The 20,622-nt window shown below is 44.6% G+C and overlaps 1 protein-coding gene and 2 long non-coding RNA genes across 9 annotated transcripts in view; 1 reads left to right on the top strand and 2 right to left on the bottom strand.

Annotated features, from left to right (window-relative positions):
* Positions 1–15: 15 nt before the first annotated feature.
* Positions 16–20,622, bottom strand: part of LOC108448150 — a 26,525-nt gene continuing 5,918 nt past the window's right edge. Inside the window, exons 1-3 of one of the 6 annotated variants that reach the window (XR_001863935.1) lie at positions 17,361–20,616; positions 16,155–16,552; positions 16–3,681 (exon numbers count right to left, since the gene is read on the bottom strand). This is a non-coding gene — a long non-coding RNA (uncharacterized LOC108448150). Of the gene's footprint in view, positions 3,682–8,638; positions 16,553–17,356; positions 20,617–20,622 lie in introns of those variants that run through there. The other 5 variants (XR_001863934.1, XR_001863938.1, XR_001863933.1 and 2 more) reach the window with 5 other exon arrangements.
* Positions 7,086–8,596, bottom strand: LOC108448152. The gene is made up of 2 exons (XR_001863939.1): positions 8,221–8,596; positions 7,086–7,370 (listed from the first exon to the last, which is right to left on the bottom strand). It is a non-coding gene; the product is annotated as an uncharacterized LOC108448152 (long non-coding RNA).
* The window catches only part of LOC103619725 (TGF-beta receptor type-2-like), a 31,150-nt gene continuing 19,029 nt past the window's right edge, over positions 8,502–20,622 (top strand). Inside the window, exon 1 of one of the 2 annotated variants that reach the window (XM_017740203.1) lies at positions 8,502–8,730. In XM_017740203.1, the coding sequence (XP_017595692.1) occupies positions 8,679–8,730 (52 nt within the window). In that variant the 5' untranslated portion in view covers positions 8,502–8,678. The remainder of the gene's footprint in view (positions 8,731–20,622) is intronic. The other variant, XM_017740204.1, reaches the window with a different exon arrangement.

Genomic DNA, 20,622 nt, shown 5'->3' with positions numbered 1-20,622 from the left:
CCTCGCCACCCTCCGCCGCCGCCCGTGCCCATGGAGAGGGTCGATCCGGGGGTGCTGAGGGCGTCCTGCCCACCCTGTGCCCAAAAGAGGCTCGTTCATGCCCCTGTGCACGGACACCCCTCGCTGTGACAGTGCTCCGCTCGCCCACAGGCAGCCCTGAGCCTGCTGTCCCTGTCTGGGACAAAGCTTCCTCCGGCCCCTCACCCGCACTCTTACAGCTGGAAATGTTTATTTCTAGGATTTGTGGTGTTGTTCCCCTCTTAGTTCTCAGGTCACCGAAGAGTTTCTTGTGCCATGCTTGGCACACCTTTCCTGCTTGTTTGTTTGGGTTTTTTTGACACCCTGTGTTGTTATAACAAATAGCACACCTTAAACAAAAAATACATTCCATATTAACGGGAAATATTTCAGATATTTTCTCCTCTTTCGTCTATAGTAGGATTTGTCACTTTCCTTTATTGAGCCTCTTTCAGCAGCCATTAACTTTCCCACAGGATGTTTGTTAGCATTAAGCAGCTCGGGTTATTTTTTTAAAGCCCAGCAGCCCATTATTGTCCCACTCACTCCTTCACTCGTAGTGAACGACTCAGTCGTGCTGTGCTCCTTTTGCCTTACCCTCCTGGCTGCCAGCCTTTTCCACCAGCTCCCTCTAACACCAACAGTGGCTGGACATCCAGAAGTGCATTTTCCTGCCCACCATCTCTGCTGAGCAACACCCAAGGATGTCCCATCCTGCCACACTTCCTCAGGAGGGAATGGAGCAGGTAAAATCTGCCAAGTTCATCTCTGGGGAAGCCTCTGACATTATATAATGAAAACCCCAGCCGTCCCATCTCTTTTCACTGAACAGGAACAAACCTCCCTGTGCATTTCTGTCATTCCTTATCTGTCGTTTTAGAGACATTCAGCAAGTCCACCCTGCAGCCCCTATAGAACATCCCCACACTATATATATACATATACATATATATATACATATACATATACACACACACACACCCCTTCACTGTTGGGTTTATTCCCTCATGATCCCATGGTGCCTACACAGACCCCGTGGGACTGGCAAACTGGACAAAGAGGTTGCTCCTCTTTATTTCTCGTTCTCCAAATGCCATTTTGGACACTCAGGAACAGTGCCATTGTTCCCTGGTTTACATATCACATCAGCCCTTGAGATTTCCCATTTTTGCACCAGATTCATGTCCCTTGATTCAGGCACTACATTCCTTATTATTCTTATGTAGCTTTTTTTCTTTTCCTACTCTTTTCAAACCCAGGTTAAAGGCCACTTTGGGGGATTACAGAGTTGATATTACAGGTTTCTTTGCTTTGCTTTTTTCTGCTTTGTGTAGGAAATGGGGGTTTTTTAGTGTTGACCAGAGATGAATTTGCATACATTTTTCATCCAAAAATTAATCTTTTTCTTTCAACAACAATTAAAATAAATCTCAAAATCCCCTTTGAAGACCCCATGAATTAATATTTGGCGTCTGGTTTCTATTCTGTTGTCTTCAATGTTTATTCAACTTTTTCCTCAGATTGTTTGAACTGATACCTCAATCTGTCCTTTCCCACCCCTCCACCACTGTAGCTGGATGGAGTTTCCCAAGCTTTTCCACAAAAGGCTTTCCTAAAACAAAAGTTTTTTACAAGTATGTGAACTGTGATTTGTCCTCTGAATAGGACTGATTTAAGATTTGTTTTCTAAACCCGAGGTCCAGTTTAGATGTAAAAGCACGATTGCACATTGTAAGACACAGTCTGTTTTTCATTAAGCTATGGTTTTCTTATGTTTATTCAAGATGTACATTAAGATACATACCTTGTATCAATTACACTTGCATTTGCAGCATGTGCATACTGAAATTTTTCTGATCCATATCAGTGATATAATGGAAATATTTATGTGGAACTCATGCAGGATATCATACTTTGTACTAAATATTTTTATTATGGAAACAATATTATCAATAAAGTACAGTAATATATTGTTGGTCTAACATTCTATAATTTCAAAAACTATTTTCACCTTTGAATTTTCTTCATACTACTAAAAGATGTGGAGAAGAGTTAAAACATTACATATATAGGATGAGGGTAGTGATAGAAGTGCCCAAATCAAGATGACTGGGACCCTGGGTAGCCTTCACGTACATTACAGCCTGGAGAGTTTAGAGGAGAGTGAGATGTCTTGAAAAAACCAGTGTGCAATGGAGAGATCTTCCATAAGCACCAAAGTCTCCAGCAAAGTGCTCTTCCTGAGCCATGTCTCCCTTCCTCAGCCTGCAAAGAGGGATAACAGTATTTTCTCACAGCACAGTGCTGCTCTCAGGAGAACTTGTGCTACTTTGGTCAAAATAAGCTGTAGTGCTTCCCCCCTCACTAGGCACAACCATTCATGCAGCCAGGGTCTCCCTGTACCCCCTCTTGTCAGGATGTGAGTCCAATTTCCTGCAGGTCAATCTGGCCAGGACACTCTCCTGCTCTTCAGCATCTTCACTAGGCAGCATGTCTCATATTCTTCAACTTTAAGAAGGCAAACTCTACTCGACTTCCTACCTACAAGTCCCTTCAGTCTCTGAAGCCACCCTGACTCCAGCTGCAGTCTCTAGAAAACAAGGAATTTCATATTTTCTATTCTGTAAGTCTATTTGTTTTAATCCTGCTGTTACACTGGATAAACTCCTTTTTGATGGAAAAAAGCTAAGCAAGGTATATTACCTTATAAACTGGCTTCTTGGTGGTTTTTGTAATGTTGTGTGTTCTTATTGGATCTTTCAACAGCCTGTGTTGCTCTAGCAAATAAAACACCTTGAAAAAAATGTATGCCATATTAATGGGAAATATTTCAGTTCTTTTCCCCTTTTTCACAACATTATTTATCAGTATCTTCATTTAGAGTTCCTAAATGAACATCGTTCAACTTCTTAGAAGTAGTTAGATTTAAAAGATAACAAAACCACCAACAACAACCATTGTGCTACTGAGAACTAGAATGAAAACACCTAAAGCAGTGGCTCTGCTTTGCATCTATCCTGCAACACCCGCAGCCTTTCAGTAACCTCAGGAAGAGAGAGTAAACCAGCCAATATTCCTTCTGACTGCATATCCTCTGCAGGATCTGGCTGTGCCAGTGCTCGAAAGCAGGGAGGTTCAGGACAAAGTAGATTCATGGAGTGACATCCTGGAGCTGTGGACCCACCATCCACATCATACATATTTTAGCTGATAATTTTTAGGGTGCCTCTAGCCCACTCCCAGGGACTGGCCACCCTTCACACCTTCCAGTTTAGCTGCTATTGAAAAAGAACACCGTGTATGCCTGCCTTAAGACTGCCTTGTAACACAAGCCAAAGCGGGAAGGCCAGGAGTTTCTCTTCAAAAGCACATTCCTGATCCATGGTTCAGGCTCCTGGATCCTATCATAGTTTCACTACCAGTAATAATAATACAAAGATCATGAGTTAGGCTGTCAAACTGCTCCTACTTCCCTCTACAGAGTAATTCCTTCAGAACTGAAGGTATTTGCTTTCCAGAGGCATCCAGCAGCCAAAGTGATGCCAGGTTGTGCTGTTGGTCTTCAAAGGCTGATCCTCACTGAAGACCCTAGCATCTGATCTGTCTGTATGTGATGTCCTTGGTGTGATGGATGCCGCAGAAAACAGTGCTTGCTTAGGATCCCTAAGAAAATACAGAAGAGGAATTAATGTCAAGGAACTGTCAGTAAAATGCTTGAGTAGCTGCTTCAGCACGGCAGAGTGCAGGAGGAAAAGTAGATGAGTTCAGACTGGTCATAGACATATTTCTATCATCTAAATATCTGAGTGAAATAATCACTAAAGAGTAGGAAAATCCGCATTTTGTTAATTTTCCAGAGAAAGAGTGGAAAAGAGATATGGGTGACTTTTGGGGTGGGGAAAATCATTCAATTTCACTCAGTCTGAAATTGGTAGCAGTGGTTTCCATCCATTTCAGCAACAGCATCTCTCAGTCCACAAATAAAAACAAGAAAACCAAAATTAATCCATTTTTTTGAAAGAATCTGTACAAAACAGTATGAATGTAAATGTTTTGAAAGCGGCTTCAAAAGCGGCTCAAAGTGAACCATGAGAAAACGTCAAAGGAAGAAAGCCAGACGATTTGGGACAGAATTGAAGAGAAAAAGACAACAAGCCAACTCAACAACATTGTAAATGGTAGAGATGGATAGACCTTTAATCTTGATGCAGCTTTGGTCAAGGAACCTGTTACACACAGTCTGTGAGAAGTTAGAACTCAGGCCAGTGTATCTGTACTATGCAAAGACTCCAGTAAAAGTCAAGCATCACTTAGAAAATGCAATTATCCTGTGTGGCTACTGAAACAAGCATTAGCTGAAAGGCTGGAGAACAGGGTTGAGGAGAAGAGGTTGTGGCAAAGCAGACAAGGCCACCTGTGCCCAAAGAAGGTACGGCTGTGTCCCTCAGGATGCAGTGCTGGATTTGATTGCACTGCTCATGCCATCGGATCATCAAAGGTTACCACTCCACCACTGGGACAAGCTGTAGCTAGAGAATGGAAAATGCCAAAGGCCACCATGGTATTTTTCCTGAGTTTGTAGCAGGGATCACAAGCCATAGCATCACATCCAAGATCTCAAACATCAACCCAGTGAAACTGAGACAGTGCAAGGTAATGAGAACTTTCCCCAGAGAGTGATGGGCACCCTCGGTGCCACCAGGTGATGTTTGAATTTAGTCGACACTCCCAGGACTGGAGCCAGTGTCCTTGTGAATGCAGGGTGGAGGCAGTGGCTGGATTGGATCCACACTGCAGGGTGCACATCTTTCTCAGGCAGCTGTTGCTGATGGCACAGTGAAACCAAGGTCATGCTTATAAGATTCAGAAGAGATGACATTCCTGGGGTTTAATTAACTGCCAGGAAAACTTGGGGTTAGTTCAATATAAGCACACAACATAAAAACAAATCCATACTCATAGATTTGTGCTCACTAGTAGAAGCTAAGTCCTGATCCTACCAGGTAGATATTTTCCTTAGACCTGTCATTTAATACATCAAAGTATGAAACAGATTCTCCTAACAACAAAAACCCTCATGGATCTCATCTGAAGCCCAACATCACTACTGATATAAACAGATTAAAAAAGAGCAATGCAGATGCAACAGATATTAGTCCAGTCATGTATTGTGTGGGCAATCAAGAGGGCCAAGGGGATATATCCTGATTGAACAAGTAAACCTAACACCTTTTGTTGTAGGCAGTCATTTTAAACCCGGTGCCCCTGCTAGCATCTCTGGGGCCTAGAAAGCACGGAGGAGGTTCAGTGAAGCTCAGGAGCATTGGCCCTTGCATTAGCACTGTCTGGGGCATGGTTACATGGCTCCCTTCTCTCTCTCCTTTCACATTCCCTGTCCCATGAAGGTGATCTTCACCTCAGGGAATAATAGCAGGTTTGACTCACCTGGGCCTGGCACATGTTCATCATGAAGTTATTCTGTGCAGGGGTATTTAGTGCCTATCTTGGGAGCTTCAAATCTATTGCTTGATTGCTGAGCCTTGTCTCCCACAGTGGAAACCCAGGCTGCTTGAAAATTTCGTTTAAACATATGCTATATTGTTTCAGGTGTCCAAAGTTTTATTTTACTTCTCTAGTAAATATCTTCCAGCTCCTAAACGAGAACTTTGGGAAAACTGCTCCCACAATGCAACTTAAAAATCACCCTGTAGAGACCCTACGTTCCTCAGCTTAAATCCAGCCTTCAGTGTGTCTTGAGTTATGAGGCTGTCCAGACCACTAATAGAGGAGCAGGGGAATTTACACCGAAAGGAATAAACAAGCCAACAATAAAAATAACCATTTATCTCTTCTTCCTCCCCAGTGTCTTACTCAAAAGGTCACTGTGTTCTTTCATGGAAGCAAAGCTCGGTAATATGAGTTTAGGCACTTTAGGCTAAACCCCAGAGTTCTTACTCACTTTTCTCTAAGTAACTTTGGTGGATTTTTAATTTGAATTTTTTCCTTAGATAAGGTCTAAGAAATAACCAGGTTCTCCAGAACAGAGCTGGCAGTCAGAGAAAAGCCTGTCTCAGTGGGACACGTGCTAAGGGGCTCCCCAGCTGACCTCGGGTGACTCATGGCGTAGTGTTAAGAAACAAGATCCCAGCCTCACTTCTGTTCTTCAGATGAGGTTTGCTTACAATAGCTTCAGCTCAGTGGACTACAAATGCAGGTTGCAGGAGGATACATCTAGCTCTGTGCAATCTTACGCAGGGGCTGAACAGACAGGCTGCTTCCCCCTGCACAGAAAGCAGCCGGCAGTGCCCAGTGGCCAGTTTAGGAAAGCAAACCCCTGCCCATGTCATCATGGCAGCTTGTTTTGCCAAGCAGAAGGTCTAACACCATCTAAAATTATGTACAACCGTTTAGGAAGAGCAGGACATGCATTGCTCCCCAAAAGTTTCCTCTTGCACAGCTTCCTGTAGACATCCAACTGCCTTGTAGAGATGCCATTGCATGGGACAGCTACTGCCTTTGCTCTCATTTCAGTGAGATCTGGCCCCAAATGTATCCATAAGATTATTCTGCAGTCAGGACAAAGCATTTTATAGGGTTCAGTCTGGCTCAGAAGTTGTTTGGGATTGCCTGGAATTTTGGAAAATGCAGATCCTGCAGCTCAGGGTCCCTGGCTACAGTGACACTGTGCAGGCTTCCTGCTGCCTTCCCAGGTTCTGCTGCTAAAAAAAATAATACTCCATGCTTCCCTTGCACTTCCAAATCATACAGCATGTTTTGTCAATGTCCACCATTGTTTAAAGCCCCTCTGTGCTCCTGCTGGGGACATTATTTCTCTCCAAGTTTCATAGGCAGCAGGGGTTCCTTCCTGGTTTTAAAGAGGGCTCCCATGGATCATGAATAATCTGTGATGTTGCTAACACAAGCCTTATCCAGTTGTCTTGTAACACACACAAGAGTTCACATCTGAAAATCCAACTGGCACTCTGAGAAATCCATGGGCATTTTGAAATTCTCTGAATCTGAGAGAGTTGGCAGATCACCCCAAGAAATCACCATGCACAAAGCAGTTCCAGTATGAGCAGTTCCACTATGTTTATTGGAAAATAACATCTTTCTGAAAGTTTGCTGGACATTTGGTCATTCTTAGTCCTCAAAGGCCATATTTGGTCTAGGACATGCAGGCATTTCCCCATGGAAGACATGCTGAGCTGATTTGCATCTGGGCACCCTGAAGCAAGTCAGAGCAGACCAAGCAACCCTCTGCAGAGTCATGTGTGTGTCACCATGGCATAAGAGACACACTTTATGTTTATCAGCTGTGTCTGTACCACATCTCACATCTCGCCTTTTTCCTTTTTAAAAGAAGAAGGGAAAAGAGATACCATAATTTAACACCCTAACAGAATAATTTATATAAATAGTTTCCAAAACAAGTGGGGACACATTATCAGCAAGATGGATACAAAGAAAGGGCCTTCAATTCCGATGGAGCAAAACATTCACTGTAATGAATACACACACAGGCATACATTGGTACACCACATATCCACCTCAAACTGATTAATGAACCAAAAAATTCATTGTAAAATGGGGTAAACAAAAAGCTGGAGATTCACTGAATTAGAGTACAGTGTATGCATTAAAAATTAGTCAATATATTTATCAGTAACTATAAAATATTATCTTATTTTTTGGCTGCAAAAAGCCTTAATAACAACATCTCTTTCTCTGCCACACTCAAATACATCGATCTGAATGATTGGGGTAGATCATAGGGCAAGAGTTGGAGGATTTTACTCCTCCTTTTGCCACTGATTGATTGCGTTAACCACCAAGGCAAGTCAGAATTCTGCTACATTTCACAGTTTCCCTTTTGTAAGTGGGATAATATTTCTTACAAGTTTTTGCAGAGCAGTTCGAGTCTTGGGGAGAAAGCAGATATTTAAATGCTCTATGTTATTATTTTAGGCCCTGATTCAGGAAAACATATAAGTATATGTTCAAATCCTGCTGCTTTAATGGGTCGCAAGCACCTATTTTAGACTAAGCTCACACTGATGTGGTCTTTCTGAAAAAGCTGCCCCAAAACTTCTAATTATCCCAATTAAAAATATAGCTCATTGAAGCTTATTTAAAAGATAATTTCTAAAATAGAGGGGGGAAGCAGTGAATTAATGGCAGCTCAGCATATTGAGGTATTACCTTTCGTGCTTTATTCAGATGAAAGACTCATGCAGGAGTACCCATGCCTTTTTGATTAGATGCATGCAGCAGGCTTTAGGTCCCCTTCAAAGATCCTCGGGCCGTATGGAGCCAGGAGCAGCTCCGCACTGACATCGGGGAAAAAAAAAAAATCAAACTCTTTTTCTCAGAGCCTGACTTCTTCCCCCAGCTCCCCCCTCTCATATTTGTATATATTTCGAGAGGAGAGTCAGGCTTAGTTTGTTCATAAACTGCAGTTCCTGGGCGGACCCCACGCACAGCTGGGCTTTAGCGGCCTTTAGGGGCTGGATCCGCCTTCCCGGCAAGCCTGAGCCGGGAGCCTCGCAAAGAGGGGCTCCGGGCTTGACAGCAGAAACGCAGGAGACTGGCTCCACCGAGGGAGGATGACTTGGTCAACGCCGTGAAGCCGGGCTTCTGGTTGCCAGTGGGATCCAGAAATGGGGTACTGGAGGAGACCGGGTCTGCTTTCCTTACTGCTGCTCTCCTTGTGTGAGTAGAAAAACATTTCTGGTTAGGCAATGTTAAGCAACATACTCAGAGAGGTGGTTTATTTTTCCTTCCTCCAGCAAAACAGCTAATCTTTGATTTCTCCCCTGACAGCAATTAGCCAGAGGATTGGAAATAGCAGAGGGTTTAGTAGAATACTCTGCTACGACTGCATGAGCTGCGTATTTCTTATGGCGAAGGGCGAGCGATTGCTTGGTGGAAAGTGCTGCGTGCTCACTTGGAGCTGCTCACAGATGTCAGTGTTTACAGTGCAAAAATATATATAGGTCAGCATTACTTGTTGGAAATTTTTATTTTATTGAGGGAGATTAAAAGCAACTGAAGTGCACCGCTGAACGATCTGGCTTCGACAGTGTCCAGATGTGGTGAAGTTTGCAGCTTAGAACTTTTATCAGCCCTGGTTTATGCGCAGAATTAATCGAACTATTAAAGAAGGAAAGAAGTGGGGAGAGGGGGAGGAGAAGTGTCTTTGCAACAACATCTGGTTATTCAGCAAACCTTTCCAGCACTTACGTAAAGATTTCTTTGTAATAAGTGCCCTGTTTCAGTTTTGATAGCACTTCTTCAATACTGTAGATAAAACCCTCCAGCAGCACTTGAAAATGTGCCCATCCATGGTTTAACTTTTTCTTGTTTATATCTTGATGATTGTTTCATAACAGGGAATGGATTTGTATATAAGTGAGTGTTATATACACATCTCCTAAGTATGTGTGTGTGTCTTTCTGTATATGCAGAGCCTATGTATGTGTATACATGCATATATCCCTACAAAGCACGTATTTATATATTTGCGTGGACACTGCTTTTTAAAGTGAACTCTTACAAACACAGACCTCTTGCCCTTGCTGTAGAAATTTCAGTGCAACTAAAATCACTCTTTGCTCAAAGTGATGAAGGAGGATTATAACTCCAGTATTTTTGCATCCAAATGAAACAACTGGGGGCAAGGATCTGTATCTGCGTTCACTTTACATGGGTCCCCCTATCTACAAGACTAGGGAATAAAAGAATGATCGGTCAGTAATCTGTGTGTAGGCAAACAAAACCATGGGTGCAACTGTTGGAACAGAGATGAACCAGATGGGGAGATTTAAGACATAGAATATTACTGATTTTTCAAAAAGTTAGGGAAATCTACAGTATTCATTTTTTTAGATAATACCCTAAAGTGTGGTTTGAAATGTAGGATGCTATACTGATAACATCCTGCTAACTTAATCACATTTGGAGCAGGAATTACTACAAGTTATTATTTAAAGCACAGTCTTGGGTTGTTTTCAGTAAAGAAAGAAGACCACTAATTATCCTTCAGAAATACCTAATTTTGGAGTTATTTAACTTACGGTTTCCTTTTTCTGAAAGGCAAGGTTTTAATCTGAAAGAAACCAAACCAAAACATATCATGATTACTAAGTTCATCTGAAAGGTTATGTGAGTGATATGATGACAAAATTTGCCTCAGCACAGGGTAAAAAAAATAAGCCAGGGCTTGCTCTCTGTGATTCAGCTCATCAGTGATAGATGTTTCCTGGGACTACATCCACTTCCTTTGCATTTGGTGTTAAGATCGACCCTACAGTCATTCTGAGAAAGTAAAAGTACCCAAGGAGCCCACTTTCCACTGACATTAAAAGAGAAAGGAAGAGCTAGTTCCCCAAATTCCCCAAACTGACAGAATATGCACATTCAGCTGTTCTTCAAGCAACAAATTGTACCACTCATCCAGCCTCTCTTTCTTTAAAGAGTGACAGCACTGGCTTGGTGACAGCAGCAAAATTGCTCCTCTTAGCACAGAGATTTAAGACTTGCCACAGAGAACATGGCCCAGACTGTGGCTCTGTTACCCCAGAATAACTCCAGCTGAGCGTTTGTAGGGACCTTGCTGCTGTCCCTAGGAGTTTACCCCAGGGCAGCAGAGACCCCAGCCTGTGCTCCATGCCGCCTGTGTCTTTAATCCCCAACATGACTGAATGGCCATCACACAGCACATCCAACCATTTCAGTTCATATGCAGTGGAAAAATGGGCTCTGACAGACCACTGAAATTCAGCTACTGGATTTTCCTAATTCTCCATGGCCAGCCCTACCAAGGCTTCAAAATATCTTCCCTTAAACTTCTCCTCAGTGGCAGTGCCTGCTGGAGGGCAGCATTTTTACATGGCTTTCTCAGCAGAAGGTGCAGACAGGAGCTGTAGTTTCACCACTGCTAACACAAACTCTCACACAGGTGAGCAGAGAATCCTTCCAGGACAGAGAGCTGGGGCAGCCCTGGATTTTAACTAGACTGGGACAAGAAAATACAAGGATCATTCAGAATTGGAAAACTGTCTTACAGGACGGGGAAATGAAGGCTTTCAGTGCCTTTAGTTTGACCAGGAGAGAGCTGAGAAGTGAGCTGGCCATCTACAGCTGGGTCCTGGGAAGATGTTTTCTGGCAGAGGGCTTCCTCTTCTATGGAACAGAGATAAAACAAGATGTACACACTGGAAGCCAAAATGAGGCACTTTTGTGTTAGAGCACCACACAGTAAAGTTGTTCCAGCAGGTAATTACTCAGGCTTGGGATGTGGTGGATATTTGTTGCTCAAAGCCTTCAAGATTGCAAGACTACCTGCTTGGACCTCTATAACCTAAACAGAAACAGACTTGATATCAGGATTACTGTATTGTGCACATGGAAACACTTTGGCCTTAAAATTAAGAATTAGGAGTTTTCCTGCCATTTTCTACTAATATTGGGAAATTATCCCTTGTGCTCCATCTGTCAGGAACAGGGCTCACATCCGGACAAACAGGCATGGGGCTGAGCACTGTCTCATCTCACAGAGAGGACCTCAAGAATGTGAGTGTCACTGGTGTGACAACAGCTCTCAGGGCTGTGAACAGCCCCAGGAGCCAAGCAGAGTCTTTGTGCATCCAGCCTCCAAAAGAGGACATGAAGCTCCAGATCTGCCAAGGCACATAGCACTTACCAAGGGAGAGCAAGATATACCCCTTGGGCTCTGATGAGGCTCCAAAGAAAGAGAAAGAAGATTTTTGAAATGAGGTGAGGTTGCAGGTCTGCTACCCTAAGTCCAGACCTCCCACTTCCTGGGGTTTGAGTGTGCTTCCCCAAAACTTGGTCTTCTGTTAAAAATGCTGGTCTGCTAAAATATCCTGATATTTTTACCAAGTCTCCTGGGCTCCTTTTGCCATGGTTGATGGCTCTACAGAGAGTGCTTTTGAGGGGTTGTCTCCTGGTAGACAGTGGCTTTCTGAAGTCACATTCTCTTTCCTGCTTGCAAAAACTGTTCCCCCAGTGAGCCTCTTCAGCTAAATATATAGAGCGTATAGAATTCATAAATCAGGACAGGGAGCTCCAGGGCTGTCAGAAAAGCATCTCTGGCTTTTGATCTGCTCAAGAAATCTCTGACCTATCCCAGGCTCCTCAGGCAGATTGTTCAAGAAGTTGGCCTCTTATTTCTGAGGTCACCGGAGCTAAAATCAGGGGCTGTAGTGCCACCAAAATGCTTGCCCACTCCTCAGGCAGGGGAGATATTGGGATTGCACCCCAATACCAGTGGACACACAATTCAGGAAAACAGGTCAAGCCTGAGCTGGTGAGAGGACGAGAGAAGGAAAAAGACAAAGGAAGAGTTATGCTCCATTTTACAGGCATTTGTAGAAAAGAGCTTTTCTGGTCCAAGGATGAGCCAGAGCAGCCAACAAACCTCTCCTCTCAGGCTATGCAGCATGTGGAGGTGGGCACTGCCCACCCCAGGACACAGGTCTGTGGGGCTGGTTATAGCAATCCATCTCAAGTAGCACCATGTTTTGCTCTAGTATTGATTTAAGACACCAAAACACCAAGGAAGAAATTACCACCCTCAAAAAACTCCAACAGGCTACAAGAGCCCTACATCAGCTCAGTGTAGGTAGCTGCATTGGCAGAAGGCACAGCATCCCACTGCATGAGGGAGAAACTTGTGCATCCTACCATGAGGCTCAATAAGAACAAAGCTGCAACAATTTCTCCAGTTAGGAAATAAAAAGGGAAAACACGAGAAAAACCCTGACAATGCAGAGCTGGAGTCCTCTGCAATGTTGCAAGTGCCATGAGACTCAGCAAGAAAAGTGATGGCTTATTTTCCTTTCACCTTTACCCATCTCCAAATCTAATGCTATGGTTTCAGTCCTTGGTGTAAATTAGATAACCTGAAGGTTAAGAAGAGTGGCAGTGTACAGCTATGTCAGAAGAATGAAAACTGGTATTTCCTCTCCCCTTGCACCTCCACCTTTGCTCAAACTTGAGACAGTCTAGTCATCAGTAAAGCTTCACTCTATATTTTAATTGAGGGCTTTGTTGAAAGAGGTACTTTTTTTAGATATTCCATACAACTTGAAATTAAGACACATAATTTTCTAACAAAAAAACCCAAACAACAAACACAAAACTGATGTTTACTGGTATTTTACTGGTTTTATCACTATTTAATGATGGTCAGAAAGACATTTTTGTGTACTAGTAGTAAATAAGTTCAGCCAGCTGCAATCATGATACTTGTTACTCCCATTAGAGACAGAGTTCTGGGCAGATGTATCCCACGTACTCACTGAATATGCAGAAAGCAAACACTGGCATTAAAAACAGGTGACTGGGGGCTTTTATTCTGAGAAAGAATTCCGCTCTACTGCCTGTACTCCACAGCTTTATATTGCTCCACGATTTGCTCTGTTGAGTTTATTTCCTCAGGACATTGTTTTCCTCTCCCCTTAGTGATAACTCTTTGCAATAACATTTGCTTTCAGCCAGGCTCCACAGTGTTGCAACTTGCCATAAACTAATGAACTCTCCCATAGATTGTCGTGTTTTCAAGGAAGCGCAACATCTGATCCTTTTATTAAAAAAAAACAGTCCCACCAAGGAGACAAAATCAGCAGCTCCCACACACTCTGCTCTTTTCACATCCCCAGTTTAGTGCTGTGTGCCAAGTGAAAGCCTCACACTGGAAGGGGCCTCTGTGCAGAAGGGAGATAACACCACTGATGGCTGCCTGCCCTATCAAACCTTCATTATGTCTGTGCTGGATCCCAACTGTGGGATAACATTTCCTTAGGGATCTTCAGGGGGAAGTGAAGGAGTGGCTGAAAGCTGTCTTGGCCCTGCTTGCATGCACATCCCTGAATTCAGAGTCAACTGTTGTGATCCTGCCTCTGGAAAGGATCTGTAGCATCCATCGGGGTCATATTTCTTCTTCTTCAGTTGGTTCATCTTTTTGTTACAGCCCATGTAGGGTTGAAACTCTGCTGCCAGCTTCTGGTAACTGTCAAAATTTTAGGAGAAGTGGGAGAGCCTGCTTATCATGCAATCCCCTCTGCAGCCCGTGCTCCTACCAATTAAGTGGCTCCAGAACTTAACCTTTCATGGAGCTGTTCCACTGCAGTGTTTTCCTTCCCATTGATAAGCCAGGAACAAACGACAGCTGATTTATACTACAGCAAATGTGTTGTGGCATGTGGGTCATTAATGTGTCCAGCTGTGACTGCAGTCTGCCAGGCTGTGCTGGACAGAGGGCTATGGCCCATGTGGACTCTAGCAGCCCAAGGACATGCCTACATCCAACTGCTACCCTGGACTGCACAGGGTCATTTGGATTCAAGATTAATTTGGTTTTAAAGGACATTTTCACTATTTGTGCTGAGTGATTTGAGGCAATCAGCCTGAGCATGCTGTAGATGGGGGGCTGATGTGCAGTTCCAGCTGTAGTGGGGGGCTGAGGTGTGGTTCCACCAGTGGCAGCTGCAGAGTATCACTTTGCAGGGTCTTGTGCTCCATTTCCACCCATGCCACTCTCAAAGTGGGCCACAACTCTCAAAGTAGTTGAAGCAGCATCATATTGGACACATACTGCCTGCAGGAAGATCTCTCAGCTTCCCACACTGTGGGTGGAGATGTTCCCTTTAGCTCCAAGTCAGTTACTCTCCACTGGACCTAAAACTCCAGTCTTTATGGATAAGTAGGTGTCCAAACAAAGCTGTCCCCAGCAGCTTCTACCACAGCTCCAGACTCAGTTCTGATGAGGCCTGAAGGTTTCTGAAGGAAATTCCAGACTGCCTTCACTCAGCCTGCAAAGAGCTGTTGTCCTGCCCCTGCAGCACATGATGGCAGGTCCTCTGGACATGCCTTGGAGCTGGAGAGTTCAGCCCTGCAGGGCCATCACACACCCTCTAATGCATGCCCTGCAGGCAAAGCAGCACAGATGTGTTTGTGCCAGCAGTGGGAACCAGCACAGCCATGGCAGCCAGCAAACACAGCTGGTTTATCACCCTGCTCTGGGGTCCAGGCAGGGCAGAGCGCTGAAGCAATCACCTGAGGTGACACCCACTGATGTCTGATACTGCCCCAATATCCAAATCTCTCCTAACCTCCTCAGTTCCTCCAACACCCCTGTGACAATGTTCCCTCTGGGAAAAACCCACTTACATCTTTGCACCTGGAAGGCCCAGAGACATCTGCTGAAGTTCCTGGCCACTAAGAAGGGCGTTTTCCTTAGATCAACAGTGCAAAAACTTGGGATTTTGATACTGATCCCTTCTCACTTCAGGCATCCCAAACCAGAGTGCTTAGCTGTATCTTACATAGCCATAGCTCACCAAGTACTCCACCAGAAAGATGCTGTTGCCAATGGGGATTCATACCGTGCCCAGCAGTGAAAATCCAGAGAAAAATTTCTTTGTTTTTCCCGCAAAATCAGTAACTCAGGCCCCTTCCTGGCAACAGTTTTTGTGAGTGCCGTGATTACAAGTGCTTCTGGTGCATTTACAATGAACACTGGTACAGATATTTCTTTTAAAAGATCCTTTGCTGTTTCCAGGTGGAGCATTTAATAAACTGTCGTCCATGCAGAATGAACATCTGTGTCCTCCTCAAGTGTTTGACTGAGCAAGTTGCCAGTCAGTGCAGCTGGAACACGATGAGGAACATCTGTTTGATGTTGCTTGATAAAACTTCCTTCCTTGGACATTCTAAGCACCAGCATCCAGCATGGAAGAAACTGAATTAGCCACTGTCTTGCTGTGTAAAGCATTTTTTCCATGCTAGGTCTATACCAAAATTAGCCCCAACCAACCAACCCATGATAGCAAAGAAGACCCTTCTTCTTACAATGGGAAGTGACACACAGAGCCATAAGCTCCAGCAATTGAATGAATCATCCTTCTTCAAATAGACCCAGGGTACAAGCATCCACAGAAATAAGACCAAAGGATCCCCTGGGATCTCAATTCCTGCCATGTCTTTAGTATGTCAAGAGGCACTCAGTGAAAGAAAATGCAGACATTCCCACCAGAGGCAGAAGCCATTAGCTTGGGAGTGAGACCTCAGCAAACATTTACTGTGGTTTTGTATATGTGCCCTGTGCTCACCTGTTTGTAGAACAGCATCATCACATCTGAGCCTTCCTTTCACCCTTGCCAGGGCTATCAGCTTGGCAACAGGCTGTGGCTTGGGAGGCAGCTCTTGGGCAGAAGTGCTGCTTAGCATTTCCAGACCATGGCATGTCTCAGGAGGTGTCCAGAGGCGGGATGCTGAGTTGAAAAGACAAGCAGCTACTGAAAAATGATGAGATCTTGGAGCAGGAGATGGTGAACAGAGAACATTCCCAGCTTTGCCATTTCTTCCATGTTGGAAGAGCAGCTTTGCTCCCTGAACCCCATCTCCCCCAGCTGCTGAGTCTCCCTGGAGCTGTGCTGCAGCTCTGCCCTGGGGCTGGGACTTGTGGGAACCTTCTCCTTCTCCTGCAAGGGGGATCTCTTGAGAGGCACTGCAAAGACACACAAGCTCCCATTACTTCCACTTGCAGAGAAAATGCACTTCAGGCTCTGTCAACAGGACTCTTGGTTCTGTTCCTGAAAAAAATTCCTTTCCAAAACCCTGCTCCCGTGCCCTCCTCCCATAGCTCTCTTCTGCTTTAAAAAATGGAAAATATTCAATTTGAATTCAACCCTATTGGGCAGTGCTTTTTGGTAGGTTACAACACAAGCTCCTTAACAGATATTTTTTAAGAGATGAAGAAGGGCATGAAAGAGAAGAACACACCATCTCTTTATGCGCTAAACATGGGACACTTCAGGAGAAGGAGCAAAGTTCTTAGCATCTGTAACCCAGGCTAGCCTCAAGTTCCCTCTAACAGCACAACTTACTTACTGTTAGATCTGGCCTAAACGAGGGCAAAATCTAATTCTACATAATAATTTTAGCAGAGAAGCTCTGGCATTGTTGAAAGCACATGGATGGAGAATTCACAGAACATCTCTGCCCCAGCTGCTTATCGCACAGTCCTTGCAAGCCCTTTTTCTCTTTGGGAATCAAAGTAATACAAATGCAAGAAAATACACACTGGTCAATCGTGAGAAGTCCAGCCAGAGACAAAGAGCAGCAGCTCCAGTCTAGTGTCTCTTTGTGGGCTCATCAAAGACCTTCTAGCAGATGGAAAACCGAATGTGTGCCAGGAATTTCAAACACTCCTCAGGAAGTTCATCTAAATCATCAGTAACCCATTTGCACTTAAAACAGAGCAAACCCTGTTGCCCAAATGTGACCCAGATAATGTTTCTGACGTGTTTACCTACTTGGATGGTATCCTTAAATTTCCATTCCGTCTATTCACGGACATCCAGGATTCATGCAGAGCCTGAAAAATATACAGAAAATTGAATTCCAGAGCATAATATGATGAATAGTAAAAAACCCTGACTGCTGCACAGTAGTTTTACTTGAACGGCAGTAGTTTAGACAGAGCAATGTCTGCTACCGACTTGCAGCTCACGTGCTTTTGCTGCTTGGTTCATTGCTGTTGCTGCCTTTCCAGTGTAAAAGGGGGAGACTCATGGCTGCTGCATCTGAGAATGAGCTGCAGAAGCTGCAGTTAACTGGGATACAGGAGAGACTGTTGATGCCTCTGCAGAAACAAGAGCAACAAAAATTATAGCAACAGCATTGTGGAGTCGGTTGAATCTTGCCTTCTGCCATTCAGCTCCCAGTCCTAAAAGTACTCTAAAATCCTCAGCAATTTCTGCAGCAACTTGCAATAAGATGAGCTCAAACCACCCATGCATGGCCAGGCAGTGACTCCTGCTCCCAGGCAGTGTGGGAGGTGGGAGAAGGGATTTGTTTTTAAGACAAGAATTTCGTCGAAACCAGATCACTGCAAAGTGCTCTTCAAAGGGCTGAAATCTCAGAAAACATGGCATGCAAATCCCCAGTCATCAGAAGGCAACTTCCACTGGGGATGTGCCAGCTTAGCCCTCTGCAAACCCCACTGGCAACCCACGGGCCCCAGAACGTGATGTGCCGATAATGCATTGCCTCACCCTGCAAGGCCCCAGATAAGCAGAGGTGCTGGCAGAGCTGCTAAAATTACTTATGAACTGCTAAAACTCAGCATTTCCCCACCTCCTTAGACCTTGAATAAGTTGCTTTGCTTTCCATCTCACCAAGAGGAGTGGCACATTCTCCTCGTGTGCTGTCTGGGCTGGTGGGAGTTGCTGTGGCGGTGGGGCCATGATGCTGGTGCAGGTCACCACACTGTATCCATGGTTTTCTCTTGGGCTGACCCCTGGCTGTGGGGTGTTTTTCCCTCCCAGACACTTCAGGCTGTGCTGCTGGCTTAGCTTTTCCAATACAACACAGGGTAGAAAGGACAGCAAAATATAGGAACAAGAAAGAAATGGGGACATAGGTGCAATAAAAGGGACTTGTTTCCAGACAAGGTTGCACCTTCAGACACAGGATGGCTGCAGAAGTTGATTTGTGTCATAGCTCCTCACATCTGACATTCATAGCCCCCTACTTATCCAGTGGCTGACAAATGCCTAAAGGGATAAGTACGGGTATTACCAGGCAAACTCACACCTGCTTTTGTCTGCCAGGGAAGCTTTTGCCTGGCCTGGTAATGGCTCTGGAGGTACTGGCTGTAATTACACAGTGACCCACAACATCCAGCAGGCATGGAGTGAAAAAACCTCACTGTTAAGCTGCTGTCCTGGGCAATGTGAGGGATTCCTGTGCTAACCCTCTGTTCTAATTCTCAGCCCTCCCTCAAGCCATCTTTTTAAAGAAGGATACAGAGCATCCCTGCTCATCTCACAAAGGAATAAACCAGAAGAGGGGACAACCCCCTAACTTGTGAGTTTTCTCCTTGTTTTAGGACAGCTTTCCTCATCTAGCAAGTCAGGACAAGGCTAGGAGCAGTGGTGACACCCACATAGAGCTGTGAACTTGCCCACCAGCATTGCCTTCAGGGCTGTCCCATCCTGCCCCTTCACCACCCCATCATCTGTCCCTGGATCACGGCTTGGTGCCACCCTTTTGTCCAAATTGCAGCCCAGCAATTGACAAATGACGTTACATGATCCATGAGCCCAGCCAGGTCTAACACAGCATTTCAGCTTAATTGCACTTAGCTTCTTACCCAGGTGAAGCTGGTGCTTGGCTGCCTCAGGGACTTAGTGAAAAATAATGCAAATAACATGCAACTAGGTAACCCCCAACCACCAACTTCACTGATATTTCAATGAAGTGTGTCAGTGAAATGGATCCAGAAATACACACAACATTTTCAGGCATTGCTGAAAGTTTCAGAGACACTGAGAAAAACAAATGAAATAGTGCGAGGCCACTGCTGTTTTATCCATTCCACATTCCCCCATCCTCAGCTCAATGTCTCTGAATGCAAACTGGTATTACTGGGAAGGATGTTGTCCATGACACCAGAAAGAAAGTGTTCCTGAAAGAGCTTGAGTTCAGAGTCTAATGGGGGTGTACTTTTTTGCCTCACCTGATACCTACAGTTCTTCCAAAGCTCAGCAAGGGCAGAACATCTTCCTTGTCATGTTGGGCTGGGTCCTGCTGGGCTTCAGGACCTCAGGACTGCAGGGCTGGCTTGCCTGATTTTTCAAACTTCAATGCCAAACTTTCTTTGGCGAGTAATTTTCACATTTGAAGGAATTCCCCAGCTAAAAGACAAAAAATAGGCAAGTGTTACACATTTCAAGGAACAGCAGAAATCAACAAACTTGCTTAAAAATATTTGAGTAAAATAAACTTCATCTTAATAATTTTTCCTCGTAACACACTGTCACGTCCTATGTGCAATTTTTCCATAACTCCTTTCTAACGGGTTCCATGAGAGCTTGAATGCAAATTAACCACGAGGAGATGGGAGAGATCCTCCAGGAATTGCTCTGCATGTGGAAATGAATTTCAGCTCAGCCACTTCAGAGCAATTTTTTTGTTTACTTTCCACTGACATGAAATCAGCCACGATTGCATCGCATGCGGGATTGGTTAGCCAGTTACATAATGCTTAATAAATCCAAGAGAAATAATATAAAACACATCACCCAGCCTGGGAAGAGGAACAGTATCTCAGTCAGTGTCACCAACCCACCCGGGCCAGGCATCAGTGAAGCATCTGATCCAATGCTGGGGAGATGAAGGGTTGTGCTGTTGCATGATAAATGTGATTAGGAAAAATGCTTGTGGCATGTGTGGAGGCCTTGAAGACAGACAGATTGCGTGTGATGGTAAGGGTCTATCAAGAAGCAGAGCTCACACCCTCGCGGGGAGGGCAGCTCACCCCGTCCCTCGGGGCAGAGCAGGCACGTGTTCGCACGCCCGGCTCCAGCTGGAGCTGCTGCTGTGTAAGGTATTACCTCACCCTAATAATGTTCCTCGGAGTACTTCGTAAAATCATAACGGCCCTGTAAACAGAAAGAGCAAGATTAGGTGATTAATTATTTACCACAGATTATTTCTGCAGTGGCGTGTGGAGGAGAGGGAACGTTTTGCTGGTGGCCCCAAGGGGGTGAGAAGGAAGGGAGGTGACCCAGA

The sequence above is a fragment of the Corvus brachyrhynchos genome, unplaced genomic scaffold (genome assembly GCF_000691975.1).
Source record: "Corvus brachyrhynchos isolate BGI_N302 unplaced genomic scaffold, ASM69197v1 scaffold126, whole genome shotgun sequence".
NCBI lineage: Eukaryota > Metazoa > Chordata > Aves > Passeriformes > Corvidae > Corvus > Corvus brachyrhynchos.
The sequence above is the reverse complement of the archived record's forward strand: the minus strand, read 5'-3'. Positions and strand labels throughout refer to the sequence as shown.